Source organism: Eucyclogobius newberryi, unplaced genomic scaffold, assembly GCF_026437365.1.
Source record: "Eucyclogobius newberryi isolate DKJ021-1_F unplaced genomic scaffold, fEucNew1.0.hap1 SCAF_11, whole genome shotgun sequence".
Classification (NCBI taxonomy): domain Eukaryota; kingdom Metazoa; phylum Chordata; class Actinopteri; order Gobiiformes; family Gobiidae; genus Eucyclogobius; species Eucyclogobius newberryi.
Window position 1 is genome coordinate 15,902,192 of NW_027315735.1, and position 16,781 is coordinate 15,918,972.

The following is a 16,781-nucleotide window of genomic DNA, read 5'->3' on the forward strand; positions in this document are numbered from 1 at the left end:
TAGTTCTGAATAATGATATATAAGATTATTATTAAATTATGTGCGCGTGTGCATGAAGTTCGGTTGGGTACATTTGGCATTTACATTTAAATTTTGAACAGCTCTAGTTGTATTTGAATATGAGCAATATGTGGATTGAGTCATGTTTATTTTATTATAGAATAGATGAAGAATTAAGCTTTCATATTACATTAAAGCAGAACTAAGTCACTTTGGCGAGAGAGCTTCCCCTGCAGCTTGCTTGTAAAAATGTCAGAAAAAGAAACGCAAAAGCCTTTTCTTGTCTTTCTTTAGCAGAATCACATACAGAAACATTGAGAAAGAGTTGTCTGAGGGTCTATGTCGGCAACTGTTGCAAGGCTGGTTTTCCGCCCAGAGACAGCAAGGGGCAACGATGGACATTGGAAACAACCCGAAGATAACTGCCCCTACATAACCCTCCTTTAAAAACTGCTTTTATACAGTCAATATGAATCTGTCTTTATTCTGAGTCAAGTTGGCATTAGAGCATATGTGCCGTCAGCCTCTGAAAAGATCTATTAGCTTCATCACAAATAAACACAGACAAAAAAACGCTCTAGTGGGACTATTTGATCAAATAAAGCACCATCATTTTCTACTGTCGCGGGCCATTTAAGGTTAAGAGAGATATTAAGATAAGATAAGATATTCCTTTATTGTCCACACATGGGGAAATTTCATTGTTGCAACGCAGGTAGATACAGAGGAAAAGGACAGATAACATAGGAAGTTTAAAAAACACTCTTAATAGAAGAACTCTTATAAACAAAAACTCCTATAGACAAAACCTCTCATTTCTTAATAAATAAAGATAAAATAAAATAGTACAGTGTGCAGTACTCGATGGCTTGTGCACTGTATGATCTTAATATAGATATTGTAGAAAAATATTCAGTTGTAGCCTTAATATAGATATATATTCATGTATTTTTTATTGTGTGAAATTGGGTTGTTCAAAGTCAATTTTCTTTCATTATTGTGTTCCCTAATAATATTGATTCATAAGCACAGGTTGAGTTTGAACGAAGCTCTCCTGACACTCTCTCTGAGCTGACACAGATGTTTTGAGCAGCGGGATCACAGCTTTGATGAGCGAAAAGAGAATCAAAGGGATCATCAAACCCTCTATCAAGTCTCAAGTGCACAAATACAAGAGTCTTTATCAGCTCTGAGGCTGAGGCGAGAACCTTGCTCATTGTGCTTTGCTGTTGGTGGCAGCTACTATAAACTTTAACACAATTTCTCTCCAATGTGCTTTGTTTGGTGACACACAGGAATCATCTGCACGTTTCTGCACGTTCACCCGTTCGGAGCCAGCCTCGAGTACATCTGCTCATACCTGCAGCGTTTGGACTCCAAGGTAACAGGTTGATAGATTATTTGACATTGAGTTATAGTATAAAGCATCTTGTACTTCTTTCTAGTGATCTGTTTCCATGGAGATGTTATTGCATTGCCTTGAGCTTTTCACAGTATAACAATAAACAAATATATCTGACATTTATTCTATTATAGGTTTTTATTGTTAAGAGAATACTTTATACACATGCATTCTTACAGTAAAATAGATCACTTAAAGCAGCTCCATGTTAGATTCCTGGTAGCAAGCCCGCATACGTGTTACTCAATGGAGATGGAAAGTCAAAACCAAACACTGGAACTCTCCATGGAGCTAGATCCATAGACATTCATAAATGCAACATGTTCTATCTCTGCCCATTGCGTAAGAAATCACTTGGTCGATGCTAACCAGAGCGACATCAATCATTCATTCATTCACATCAATAATGACTTTTAACAAGGCTTTGTCCTAAATAGGTTGGTACCAGCCCAAACCTGTTTGATTATTTATAAATTGTGTTTTTTTGCTGGCCAAATCTTACGGCTATATGAAAAAACACACAGGACTTGCCGAGTTACTACGTGATCGATAGCAGGAGTATCGAACGCTGTGTCTACTCATTTATGTCTCATTTATTCTCATTTATTTCTGTGGGATGTTTGAGGCAAAGTAATAAAATGTACATTAAGACACGTAGGTGGCTGATGCATGTTTTAGTTTTAGTACTATAAAAATACCTCTAAGGAATTCATTGTTTTTATTTAAGTATTAAATATTTGGCTGACATTACATGTTGGGGCTTTGGATGCCATTCTGCAGAACTTTCCTGGCAAAGTAATGACATCCCCATGGAGACAAGCCAGAATACTTGCATAGTGCACCTTTAACATCGTAGATAGATGGTCCTGACTCTTGAACCTGGTCAACTCCTTGAATCCTCTGACATCTTTTCGTTTCCACCTTGTCTCTCTGAGCACAGCCATTTATCCACATATTTCTGCAGAGACATTATGGCTATTCGTGCCACACTCAGGAAGCTTTCAAAAGTGCCAAACCTCAAAGTCACCTCAAAATGGAAACTCTGACAGTAATGGCCATTTCAACTTCCCTTTATAGACATACCTTTAGAGGAAAAAACAGGCAGGTGTCATGATATGGCATTTTAAAAGTCACAGTAAAGAAAAATAGTAATATAATATTTTACCCTATGCTCTTTATAATATACAGTATGTTTTACAATAACCATAACAGGTTAAGGATGAAAGGATGAAATTAATCATAACAATTCACATTGTTATGATTAATTGAAAAAAAAAAAAAAAACGTGATCTCAAATTAATTAATTCAAGCTCTCTGAAAAAAAGGGCAAAGAGGGAAACACCTCCAAAGGTGGTTGAGAATGACCGAGCCAAGGTCCTCTGGGACTTCCACATACAGACAGAATAATAATGGCAAACCAACCGGACATTGTGGTGGTGGTGGTGGAGGAGGAACAGTAGAGGAAAGACTTTGTGGTTGATGTGGCAATACCAAGTGGCAACATCAGGACCCCCAAACTGGAGGAATGGCTTGAGCAAATCCCAGGAAAAACATCAGACATCTCAGTCCAGAAAAGTGTAGTGCAAGGAACAGCAAAGACACTGCGCAAAACCCTCAAGCTCCCAGGCCTCTGGTAGAGGACCCAATCTTGACGAAACCACCGGGATTTTAAGAAATCAAATCAAATCAATTTATTTTTGTAAGGCCCAAAATCACAACAACAGTTGCTTCTGAGGGCCATAGGGAGAAATGAATCAACAATGTCTGTGGTGGCGATGAAGTCAGACAATGTCTGTGGTGGCGAGGGACGATGTCCCAGGGTCCTCTGTCCTTAGACTCTCCTTCTCGGCCAGGAAAAACTACAAAAAAAAACCTCTTTGGGAAAAAAGCGTAGAAACCTGGAGGAGTTCCAGTGAAAGAGAGATCCCACTCTCACAGACGGACAGACGGACACGAGGGAGACTGGAGCTGGACCCACTTTTCAGGCAGATGAGGGACCGACTGAGTCGAGCTGGACCCACTCCTCAGGCAGATGAGGGACCGTCTGAGTCGAGCTGGACCCACTCTTCAGGCAGAAGAGGGACCGTCTGAGTCGAGCTGGACCCACTCTTCAGGCAGATGAGGGACCGTCTGAGTCGAACTGGACCCACTCTTCAGGCAGATGAGGGACCGTCTGAGTCGAACTGGACCCACTCTTCAGGCAGATGAGGGACCGTCTGAGTCGAGCTGGACCCACTCTTCAGGCAGATGAGGGACCGTCTGAGTCGAACTGGACCCACTCTTCAGGCAGATGAGGGACCGTCTGAGTCGAGCTGGACCCACTCTTCAGGCAGATGAGGGACCGTCTGAGTCGAGCTGGACCCACTCTTCAGGCAGATGAGGGACCGTCTGAGTCGAGCTGGACCCACTCTTCAGGCAGATGAGGGACCGTCTGAGGCGAGCTGGACCCACTCCTCAGGCAGATGAGGGACCGTCTGAGGCGAGCTGGACCCACTCCTCAGGCAGATGAGGGACCGTCGGAGGCGAGCTGGACCCACTCTTCAGGCAGAAGAGGGACCGTCTGAGGCGAGCTGGACCCACTCCTCAGGCAGATGAGGGACCGTCGGAGGCGAGCTGGACCCAATCCTCAGGCAGATGAGGGACCGTCGGAGGCAAGCTGGACCCACTCTTCAGGCAGATGAGGGACCGTCCACACAGGGCAGGGACCACTTCACCAGGAGAGGGGCATCTGAGTCCATAGGTCCTCAGGAGTGAGAGAAAGAAAAAGAAGGCGGTGAACAGTTTGCAAGTGGAATTAAAAAATAAATATTGTTTGATAGCATAAGTAGTCAGAAGAAGAGGATAGTGCTCAAGCTGTCATACTTCCCCCAGCATAGTTACTCCTAGGGCAGTGTAGCTAAAGCTGTGGGTTTATGTTTCTGTTCCTAACTACTCTGACCATAAGCAATTTCGAAGAGGAACGTTTTAAGCCTGGACTTAAATGAAGAGACTGTGTCAGCATATTTAACATGGGTCGGGAGCTGATTCCATAACACAGGGGCTTGGTAGCTAAACGCTCTACCTCCTACAGTACTTTTAGAGACTCTTGGGACCACCAGAAGGCCAGCATTCTGAGAGCGAAGAGCTCTGTTTGGATGATATGGTTCTATAGCATCTTTGAGGTAGGATGGGGCCATGTCATTTATGGCTTTGTAGGTCAAGAGTAGAATTTTAAATTTGATTCTAAACTCGACGGGGAGCCAGTGAAGAGACTTCAGCACTGGCGTAATGTGCTCTCTTCTTTTTGTTCCTGTTAGTAATCTTGCTGCTGCATTTTGAACCAGTTGAAAGCTTTTTATGGAGCTTTTAGGACACGCTGCAAGCAGGGAGTTACAGTAGTCTAATCTAGTCGTTACAAATGCATGGATAAGTTTTTCGGCATCACTTTTAGGCAGGATTCTTCTGATTTTGGCTATGTTGCGCAAATGGAAATAGGCTATTTTACAAGCTTGATTTATATGAGCTTTAAATGAGAGCTCCTGGTCAAACAAGACTCCAAGGTTTCTTACAGTAGAACTGGAGGCTACACTGACATTGTCCAGTGTGGCTATCTGCTCAGATAGAGAGTCTCGTAGATGCTTAGGGCCAAGCACAATGACCTCGGTTTTTTCAGGGTTAAGAAGCAGGTAGTTTAGTGTCATCCAGGTTTTTATCTCCTTCACACAAGTACTAAGTCTGTCTCCTTGATCGCTCTGATCAGGTTTCATTGATAAATACAGCTGAGTGTCATCTGCATAGCAGTGGAAGTTAATGCCATGCTTTCTGATAATGTTGCCTAATGGCAGCATATAAAGAGTAAACAGAATTGGACCGAGTACCGAACCCTGTGGCACACCGTAAATTACTTTAGAGCTTGGTGAGGAGCTCTTGTTTACATTAACAAATTGGTACCTATCAGATAAATAGGATTTAAAGCAACTGAGGGCTGTTCCTCCAACACCTACATCACATTCTAACCTCTGCAGTAGAATGTTGTGGTCGATGGTGTCAAACGCTGCGCTGAGGTCCAACAGAACCAGGATTGAGACCAGTCCATCGTCAGCGGCTAATAACAAATCATTTGTGACTTTAACTAGTGCAGTTTCAGTGCTGTGGTGGGCTCTGAACCCTGACTGGAAAACTTCAAATAAGTTATTGTCCTGCAGGTGGCGACAAAGCTGTTTTACTACAACTTTTTCAAGGATTTTAGAGACGAAGGGAAGATTTGAAATAGGTCTGTAGTTTACCAATAGGTCGGGATCTAGATTAGGCTTTTTCAGAAGAGGTTTAATGACTGCATGTTTGAAGGACTGTGGAACATAGCCACTTTCGAGTGAAGTATTTATTATATTAAGAATAGGGTCTATAATTAGGGGGAGAATGTCTTTGAGGAGTCTGCTTGGAATGGGGTCTAGGACACAAGTTGAGCTTTTAGAGGACATAATGGCTGAAGTTATCTCTGCTTGATCAACAGCTGTGAACCTAAGTTTACAGGTGGATTTATATGGGACGTTAGATTTACAGCTTGGGCTAGTTCAGGGCTAATAGCGGGGGTAATTTCATCTAATTTATCTCTGATTGTTTTTTATTTTATTGTTAAAAAATTGGAGGAAATCATCAGAGCTAAGTGTAGCTGGGATTGAGGGCTCTACTGCGCTGTGACAGTTTGTTAGCCTAGCTACAGGGCTGAAAAGGAATTTAGTGTTACTTTTGTTGACTTCTATTAGATTTGAATAATATCTGGTTTGGGCCTTACGCAGAGCCTGCTTATAGGACAGCAGGCAACTTTTTCATGCTTTTAGGGATTCTTCTGTGTGAGAGCGACGAAATAATCCCTCTAACTTTCTAACTCTTTGTTTATGTGAACGCAGTTCTTGGTTGTACCATGGGGAGGCGCGCTTTGGCCTAATGACCTTCTGTTTTAACGGCGCTACAACGTCAAGAGCAGACTTCAGAGAATTCATGGTCAAGTCGACACATTGATCACTTAAACTGGGACTAAAGCTGTTCTCAGCAGGATCACATGACATGTCACTGAATATTGGCTCTATTATTTCTTTGAATTTTGAGATAGATTTTTCAGATATTGTCCTTTTCATTATAACTTTATTTTGTGGGACTGGATGATCTTTAAGAATAAACTGAAAGGTAATTAGGAAATGATCTGACAATATAGGGTTTTGAGGGAGGACAATGAGGTCACTAATCTCTGTTCCATACGTTAGGACAAGATCCAGAGTGTTCTTGTGAGTGTGAGTCGGTTTATTTACATTCTGAGTGAAACCAATGCTGTCTAACAAGGCGCTGAAGGCATTACTGAGAGAGTCATCACTCATGTTCACGTGGATATTAAAGTCTCCAACTATAACTATTTTATCCCAGGCTAACACTAAGTTTGATATAAAGTCAGGAAACTCTGTTAAAAACTCTGAATAGGGACCAGGAGGTCGGTAGATAACTATGAACAAAACTCCTTTTTGGTTTTTCATATTTGGACATGTGATCGACAGCATAAGGCTTTCAAATGAGTGAAATGCATTGTTAGTTTTAGGGCTCATGAGTAGATTTGAGTGTGAGATCACTGCCACACCACCACCTCGGCCTGTGCTCCTGGCAGTCTGAAAGTTTACATGGGTGGGTGGGGTGGACTCATTTAGTTTGACATAGTCGTCTTGTTGAAGCCACGTTTCAGTTAGAGCTAGAAGATCTATGTTATAGTCACTAATTAATTCATTAACTAAGAGCGATTTGGAGGAAATTGCTCTAATGTTTTTAGCAGTCCACATTTTACGTGTTTATTCATTTGTGTATTTGTGTCATTTGTGATTGTTATTTTCCTTAAGTTATTTGGTCTGACGCCTGAAATATTTTTTTCTGAGATGTGACTTTTTGGCATTATTTGTACGAGGGACACGAGGGACACGAGGGACACGAGGGACACACACAGTCTCTATCTGTCTTGAATCTGAACACTTCACATGTGACAGAACGGGCGAGAGTTCAGCGACAGAGGAGCGTCTTAAACTGCTGCTCTGCGCCCGGGGCTCATCCCAGAAAATATGTCATATTAAATAATTATGTAAATAATTATGTATGAATTATCTTCTCAGCCTCCGCAGGTGGTCTCGTCCCATAAGATCTTGGTTCGGTTATTTTCTACCACCTTTGGAGGTGTTTCCCACTTTGTCCTTGAGGTCTCCAGCCCGTACTCCGCACAGATGTTTCTGTACACTATGCAGCCACCTGGTTATGACGCTCCATGTAAGCTGTCCCTGCCAGCATCTTGCACCCTGCAGTTATGTGTGGGATTGTCTCAGGGACCCCTTTGCAGCCTACACCTTGGGTCTTGTCTGGTGTGGTAGATCTGGGCCTCTATTGATCTGGTGTTCAGGGCCTGCTCCTGTGCTGCCATGGTCAGGGCCTCTGTCCTTCAGACCGGCTCTTTCTAGCCATTGGTAGGATTTCGTGATATCAGCCACTTCAGTTATGTTCCGGTGGTACATCCCATGTAGGGGCGTGTCCTCCCATGATGGTCCCTCCTCTAGCACCTCGTCCTCTGTTCCCCTTTGCCTGAGACATTCACTGAGGGGCCTGTTGGGGCCTTGTTCTTGATGTAATGGATCTTGGATGTTTCATCCTGGATAGTGGTCTGTATCTCTTCCTTTGGCCATATAAAAGTATAATTTTAGCATAGTCTATACATTTGACATGTTTTCTTCTTCTTCTTCAATGTTTTATGTTGCACCTTACTGCCCCAGCAAGGTCCTTGCGAATTTTGTTGACAATGGCTATAAAACTTTCCAGCACCATCTGTTGGGGCCTTGTGGTGTACAGTCTCAGAATGCTGGATTTGGGATGGGACGTCTGTGGTCTGTATCTCCTTTGGCCACCTTATCATTCCTGCAGGGTATCGGATCACTGGCAGGGCATAACTGTTTATTGTTTTAGCTATTTGGCCATTGCCGCTTTCCTTGTTACCTCTTCGGGATTGCCATTTCCCTGTGGTATTCCAAGGTACTTGTAACCCTCCTCAATGTCTGCTGTTGTTTCTTCTGGGATTGAGACCCCCTCTATGTGGACTACCTGACCTCTCTTTGTCATCATCCGACTGCACTTCTCTTTTTCAGTCCCTACCTATTGTGACATGCATTTATAATTAACATTAAAACTGATTATGCCATCGTCGTCTCTCCATAATAGAATTCTAACATCAACAAAGCCGTGGCCTTGTATAATCTAATGAGTGACACATTATCAAATCAAGACATGATTTGCATTTGTGTGTTGACAGATAACCACCAGTGAAGTGCAGGTGCTCCTCTCCCGACTGCCCTGTACTTTCCGACAGGAGGTGACCGGAGTCGGAGCCAGTTTAGAGAAACGCTGGAACTTTTGTGGATTTCAGGGTATCAACAGTTTATAGTTTGCATACTTCCACACACGGAGACAAGGGCACATTATTCTGGTATCAAAGACTGACCAATGATAGTGGGCATCATCCTTTTTCAAATGTTGTTTAAATGTTTATGTAATTTGTACAACTAAATAAATGAATTGAATTATTGTTGACAGCTTTAGTGAAACACACCATCACAGTTATTTTTCTATAGTCTCCACCAAATATGACTTTAGGTTGATGAAAGTTATGTATCCTCTGTAATGTAACCCAGTCCTTTATGCATCTCAGTCTCTTGCCCACTTGTGAATTGGATTTGTGCATGTCTGATCAGCTCCACAATTAATTGGCCACTTGGAGCCCGAATGCATCAGCTGATCTTAAGATTGAATGGTCTTAACCCTTACTTAGTGACTGGAGTTAGTAACTATCGAGTGCAACAAATCAAATCAAGACCAATCATAGCTGTGCCTCTTTGTATATTGAGCGTCCCTCAGAAAACATGCAATTCTAAATCCTATTTGTTGTCTGGAAACATCATATGTTCTTTAGTTTGACAGAAAATTACCCAGTGGAGTTGTGTTATCAATCTATTAGAGGGAATTAGCTCATTACCAGCTGGTGCACTTAGCTCCAGCGGTCCAAAGAAGAATGCAAGAATTAATTGGAGGGATTTAAATAGTTAAGAAAGTGCATTCTTTGGGAGGTCATCATCAAGCTCAATGTGTATTATATTGTATTGGTATTATGGTTTTTGTGTAGAATATGTGATTTTTTTAATAAACATATTTTTTCACTACATGTTTTCCTGCTCTTTTGATTCAATAGTGTGATGTTAATAAAGTTCCATCATAAACAGCTGCATCCCCATAAGTTTGAATAAATGTATAAATATGATTCACAGATGGACTAGGTATAAACTTTGTTGAACTTTACTTTATCAAATACACAGTACGTTTCTGAGGATCAGTTACTGCTTAATCTTTTTAGCATCAGTATAATGATGCAAAGGGAAAACACGGTCTCATGTTCGGAAGTACAATGACCCTTCACATGTTTCTGATCCGATATGGCTTTTTTTCCAGGAAAGAAACACACGTCTTCAAGAAGTTCAAGACTGTATCTTTTGTCTTGAAAAGGTCTCAAGCTGCATTTGTTATTTGTTTTGTCGATTGTGATGAAAGATATGATAGGGACTCAACAGTTGCAGGATTAGTGTGAAAGAGCACATAGTCGGCATTACAGGGAAGATGGAAAAGAGCTTGGAGGAAGGGCTTCTTTTAAAGGCGCTTTTTTTGTTGCTTTTGTTCCACAATATTGCAATAAACTTTTGTATCTGGTATTTATTTTATTCAATTAGAGGTGTTTATATTGCAAAAAATATATACATGGACAAATTATGCATTCTTACCTTGTCCACAGATCTGACCTATATCCAGTGGTGGAAAGTAATGACGTACAAAAGTAAAAATACTACTTTTATTTGAATATTCAAAGGTATCTGTACTTTACCTAAGCTCATTTTACATTGTTTTAAGCTGTTTTTTATTTTGACATAATTACATTTAGTCCTTTACATTGTAAGGCAAGGCAAGGTAAGTTTATTTGTAGAGCACATTTCATACACAAGGCAATTCAAAGTGCTTCACACAGCAGGAAAAATGCATTCAAATCACAAAGAAATTACAGAAACAGAAATACATTAAAATCAACTAATTAAAAACAATTTAAGTCATAACAGAGAAGAGTGCAAAGAAAAATCCTTTCAGTCATGATGATATAAGCACTTTTTTCCATGTTTGTGGCGACCTGAATTGGCTGAGATGTCCAGACCATGTTCATATTTGAGTTAATGTCACAACTTTGAGCACGCTAAAATATACAAACAAATACAACTCGAAAAGAAATCGCATAGAACGTGGACAATGGTAAGAGAAGTGATGGCACAGGGTGTTTGCTTTTACAGCGTTGACAAAAAGCGCAATTAAAGCAGCTTGAATGTCATTTCATACATTCATATTCAAATGTATGCAGCCTAAACAAAGAGCTGTTTGATGTTTGCCCGCTTTATGCAGATAAGTCACATTATACAGTGTTGGTGTGATTGCAGGCTTCTTTGCTCTCTCCACGGATCTGACTGCTGATAACAAAATAGAATCAGCAGTACAACATTTGCATTGGGACCTTTACAATCAAACACTGCATCATGTATAAAATCAGCCCCAAAATGTATTCAACATAATTAACATGACATTTAGGATTGTATTATTATGTTGTTATTAACCTTTATTTTACCCAGGTAAGAACACCATTGAGATCGAGATCTCGTTTACAAGCGTGACCAGGGGCAGTTTAAAGTTTGAAAAGGGGAGAAGTACCAAATACTGTCAAGATTTGGAATAATTGCATAAAGTTGACCTCCATTTCCTGTTCAAACAAATGATTCAAACGAGAGCTCTACTTTAATCAGGGTTCCATTGACAGAACAGGACCCCGTGACCCCATTTAAACACAAATTCAATAGAGATGGGTAAAAAAGTACACTTCTAGCTTTGGTGTCATCTGAGGTCTCTGGTCTTGTGTTTATACTCCACAGTTTTCACATTTAATTGTCAATTTTTATTCATTTTATTTATTCGTTTTGGAAAAAGGTCAAATAGTATGCATTATTTGAATTATTTAAACATGCTCTTTAGGACCTTTTCTTTGGCATCTCGTGTTTTAGAACAAAAAATTCAAACGTTATAGCATAATATGTGTCCTTTAATAAAGATCAAACAATAGAAACATGCTCAAGTTTGCTAATTAGGCTTATTTTCATAGGTATAGTTCCTTTGCCAGACCGGAGCCCCTTGAATGCTCTGTTTCAGTCCCTGCTATCGGGGCAAAGACTAGTCGTGCCAAAACGCAAGACCAAAATATATAGATATATACAGATATAGAAACAGTTTCATCCCAGCAGCTGCGAAATTTTAACATTTTAAAATTGTATTAATCCATTATGTCTGTGTGTTTTTTTATACTTTGTGCACGTATGTTTGATGTCTCATAATCATTGCAAACCAATTTACCCAAGGATATGAAAAAAGACACCTAATCTAACCTGATCTAACCTAATCTAACCTAATCTAACCTTGACAGATATAAAAAATATGACTAAAATGACAACAAAAAGTGAATGAAGTAAAATCAAATAAGATATATAGTAGAATTCAAATGTGATGGACTTTTCTTCAGCCCTGCAGGAGGATGTACTAAAGCTCTGAGTGCTCGTACCCTATGAATGTAAGTAATATGTCACATAGATGTAAGGCCTTTCATTTCAACAAAAGTAAAGGTCGACTGCTCCTCCCTCTTAATCATGTCTCTGTACATAAAAGAAAAGTGGTTTGTCACATGACATTTAAACTTACTGCAACTGTATCAGGAGTAGCAATTTTTTTGCACTTAAAGTCTATATGACAGGTTCTCGTGTTTGTTTTAATTAGTTTGGTAGGATAGCACCTGCGGTAAATATTTATCATAGTTTTACATATGTGAAGTTGTAAGTTTGTGAACAAATTTTGAAAAACAAAACTATAAAATTACAGGAAACAGTGCTGAGTACTAAAATGGAATCCATCTAACTATGTCATCAATATGCGACGTGCCATTGAAAACACAGGCAGTTTACACTTAACTGATACTTTTCTGACAATTTAAACAATCATTCAACAAATAAAGGTGTTGTGTGGTATTATTGTTTGGCAAATAGTAACTATTGTGTAATTGATATGGGTTTTTGCACTTAATTTCACTATAGTTGCTAGGTTACGGTTGTAGAATTACCTCAACCTGTGTCAAATTTACTGCCCTTGTCCAACCAGGAAGTAACTTGACAAAAATTAATTGTCCAAATGTTTGGTAAAATCTGAACAACGAAAATCTCACAACGTTTTAGTGTTATACTAGTTGTATACTAATACATTGCTTGGTGGGCTGGTCCCTGTGGGTGAATATTTTTCATAGATTTACATCAGTCACATTGCAGTTTGTGAAGAGTAATTAAACAATAAAAGAAGAAAATGGGTACTTTCTACTCTACTACATTTTTTAACTTTTCAACAAAAATATGTACCGTACATAAAATTCAATATAAGAATTAAGACATTGATTTGAATTGCGAAAGTTGACCAAAAATGTGCACAATCCTTTATCGAAATAACATTATTTAACAGTTCTTAAAATCCATGTGAAATACTTTGACTAGAACTCTTTTTACCCTGCTTTGTTAGATTGTTGGTGTTCCTCACTTTTTTATTTTTCCTGTATCTGTATTTTATGTCTTTGTCTGTCTATGGCAACCAACAATCTCCCCTCAGAATTCCATTGGTTTGAATGGGAGCAGTCAAAATTACTAACCCAGTTCAAGTACTTTCAAAATTCTGGAAATTAAAGTACATTAAACAAGTTCTGCAAATCTCTTACCTTTTTTTGCACATGTATCTGTACTTTTACTTAACTACTTCTTAAACCACTGCAGATGAAGTCAAAACATCCATCAGTTTCATGTTAAATGTGCTCTGTTCTTCTCCAACAACCGATAGCTGCAGTTCTGTCAACATCGATGACAAACAAACACTTCATAAATCACGGACACATATCACAAACCCATAAACAAATAATCTACAGTAGTGAATAATACAGATATTCATAGCTTTACACTTCCACATACATACTGCCACACACTCTGTAACAGTTCCTCACTCCTTGCTCCGTGCTGTTCAATGTAATAATACGTGTTAAAAAACATACACATAATTTCCGTTCTTATTGAAAAGGAAATGTCCCTGCCTGCAAATATGAGCGGAGAAACACATCCATCATTGTGGTGTCAGGAGTGTTTCCATCGGTGACAAAACTGATCCAGTGATGAGTCAACAAGATAGAGCACTTTCTTCACCAAGTCATACAGTATAAGTATTCTTTAATTGTCAAATATTCACTAAAATAATAGCACTTGCTCTGGTAATCTCTTGTTGATAACCAACTTTGACGCAAGCAGTAATCATTTTTGCATCATAATTCATCTCCTTTCCCTAGTCAACCTAAAACAAGGTCGAGATACTCCTGATCCTGAACCTGAACAATTATGTACACTTTCTTTCCTTTTTTCCTATAGATGTCCCAAAATATCTAGAAAGTCTGTATATTGAATAAAAGGATATGTAAGATTGCTCAACAGGACAGTCACTTTAAAGACACTTTTTCATGTAATAGATTCAAATGTGAGGATGAATGTGCCAACAAAATGGGGAAAATGGTACTTTTTCCCATTTTTAGCACGGTAAAACGGTTATGACACCTTTAAAGTTAAAACCACTGAAAAAAATCCAGAAAAATGGACATAATATCCCTTAAGACTTTTATATTGTATGTTGTCAGTTCTTATTTAGCTCATGGTTATACTCCATTTCCCTGTTCTTGTATTCTGTGTTGTTACTTTGTTTTGAGCCGAGCTAATCCTATTTAATTTCACGTTAATAAGGCTTTTAAATGCATTAAACGCCTCTGTTTATTGCCTCTCTCTTGTGTTCACAGGTTAAATGTTGACTGAGGGTGTATTGACTCCCCGGCCCCCCTCAGCAGATTATCTGATCAGTAGTCTTAACAGATGCTCCTCATTTTAAACCCTGTTTGTCTTCAATGTTGGTCTTGGCCAATCTTCAACTCATCAAGATGTTTCATAGAACAGGATTAAATCTTGTCTAATCATTCAATCTTCTTTCAATTACTTTCAGCAGCAAGTGGGTACAGTTCGACACTGCTGCAAATTCGAAACGCACAAGAACATTATTGTGATTTTCTGACAAGTTTTGAGATTAGCAATTCATATTTTCAAATACGCAGTAGAAACACATCCAGAAGCAATGACAGTTGAGAACGCTGAGATATGCTAACTAAAAGAATAATTATAGAGTGATAGTTTTGCCGAAGACATTCTAAAAAAAACAAATAGCTGCCTTTGCAATTTGATAATTACAACGCCTAAAATGTCACCTTCAATTGTGAATCATTTTATTATCCTATCTCTGGATCATTTTTTTATAATGGTGGCAAATGGTGTTTATGACAGCGTAGATGGATTTTATTGTCCTTTTGGCTTCAGTAATTTCCGTCTGAGCTGTGGAGATGAATAGAGTCAGTTTTCATTAAGAGCTGAATGCAAAGATCATGTAAGTACAATAAAGAATCATACACACAAGGTCACATATTCCTGTTCGTAGACTTCTGGCCTCTGGCATTCTGTATGTTTGTGTGGGCTTTTACTTGAATGCAATAGCTGGCGAGAGTATGTCTGCATTTTTTTCTGGAGAAGGATGCCCACTCCATGCTCTCTTTTGTCCAAATTTTCAAAAACAAACCACAAAATGAAATGGTTAATTAATCTGTTCATGAGAATAAAGGAATGCCAGAAGGTAAGAGGTCGTTTTATGAATAAAAGTGGGAATTTTAATTATTGTTTCAGAGCTGAGCAAAATTAAAATGTTGACTACATGACCTAACACTGTTTTGTTTTTTTGTTTTTTTCTCTTGCAAAAAGAGATTCGAAATACATGTGCAGTGCGTTACCGCAACTACAATATTTACAAGCATGTTCTGTCACATTTCTGATGGATTGCCATGGATATTAAAATTGGGAGATTTAAAACATACATTGAGATACACATTTTTGTCAATATCTCCCACATAAGCACAGAAATAGGACAACTATTATTTCTCCTTTCATCTTATACATTGACTACAAATGTATATATAGAGGTTGTGCTATATAAAAAGAGTCCAGTGTTGGGATGAATATTCAAAGGCCTGTATACATTATCAGAAAATAATATGACTCAAACTGATCGACAGAAACATGACACGTGAGTAACGACATTCTCCACCCAAGTTCGTTAGGCGTCAGAGCGTCATGGTTAATTACATACTCTATAGACTTTAACGAGACATCTACTGCAACATTTTAACCTTACAACAGCAGTGTCTCCTCATTAGTTTACTCAGGGTTGTGATTTAATTTGCTCTTTCAATGATTGTACACAAAAAAATCAAACACATGGGGTTCAAAGATGCTGCTGTTTTGGAGAATCTACTGATTGCTACAGTGAAGTGACCTCTCGGAAAGAACAGGACGGTGGGGGTGAGAGTGCGCATGTGCATTTTTGAAAAAGGGACTGACTAACTCTCTTGAGTTCTTAAATCGGCAAAAAATCCTCTATTCACCCTTTAAAGTTACTGCAATGAGATTGTCTGACCAGCCATGACCACACGCGTTGAAAATAATTTACAAAGACGTTTTGGTCTGGGATCCAACCCAGTCGCTCCAATTTCCAAAGGGAGTGATTGACATGCGGATTAACCAATCAGACAAACGCATTGTCCGTTCGTGTCCAAACAAACATGGTGGATTACGAGGAAAAAATAAAAATAACACAGACTGAGAAACGTTGCCGACTTCTGCTGAGTCAACAAGCGACGCACTAAACTCTGTAAATCTGAGGTAAATGAAGTTATGTGTTTTGTTCTGAATGTTCCGAAAATATTTGAGCGATGTCTTCCGCATTTGAGAGACACGTGACACAAATTAGCGGCGGTGGTTGGACCGGTCTATGCATGGGGAGTTTTTTTACACCCCCTAATGATCCGATTCCAGACCCTTCTGCATTTGAACAGAATGTAGGAGGGTCTGGCTGGTCAGGCAAGCAATGAGACAGTGAATGCCCTAATGCCCCCAGCTCTGAGGGATAATGACCCAAACGCTACTGTCTTTAAATAAATGAACTCAATTGAACAAATCCCACTTAAACTGTTCAGAGGGAGAATGTACAACAACAATAAGCTCATTCACAGACTGCACTGAGGTCAGGCCACTCACATTGCGCTGAGCCTCATTCATACATTTTGCATTGTTCTACTCACATGGTC

General features: G+C 39.4%; 1 protein-coding gene and 1 long non-coding RNA gene across 3 annotated transcripts in view; one reads left to right on the forward strand and one right to left on the reverse strand.

Annotated features, from left to right (window-relative positions):
* The window catches only part of LOC140349950 (ecto-NOX disulfide-thiol exchanger 2-like), a 60,188-nt gene extending 50,573 nt beyond the window's left edge, over positions 1-9,615 (forward strand). For both annotated transcript variants that reach the window (XM_072436073.1, XM_072436072.1), the window contains 2 exons: positions 1,296-1,381; positions 8,712-9,615. In XM_072436073.1, the coding sequence (XP_072292174.1) occupies positions 1,296-1,381; positions 8,712-8,843 (218 nt within the window). In that variant the 3' untranslated portion in view covers positions 8,844-9,615. The remainder of the gene's footprint in view (positions 1-1,295; positions 1,382-8,711) is intronic.
* Positions 1-16,781, reverse strand: part of LOC140350002 (uncharacterized) — a 301,602-nt gene that overhangs the window by 229,356 nt on the left and 55,465 nt on the right. The gene's annotated exons all lie outside the window — the stretch shown is intronic.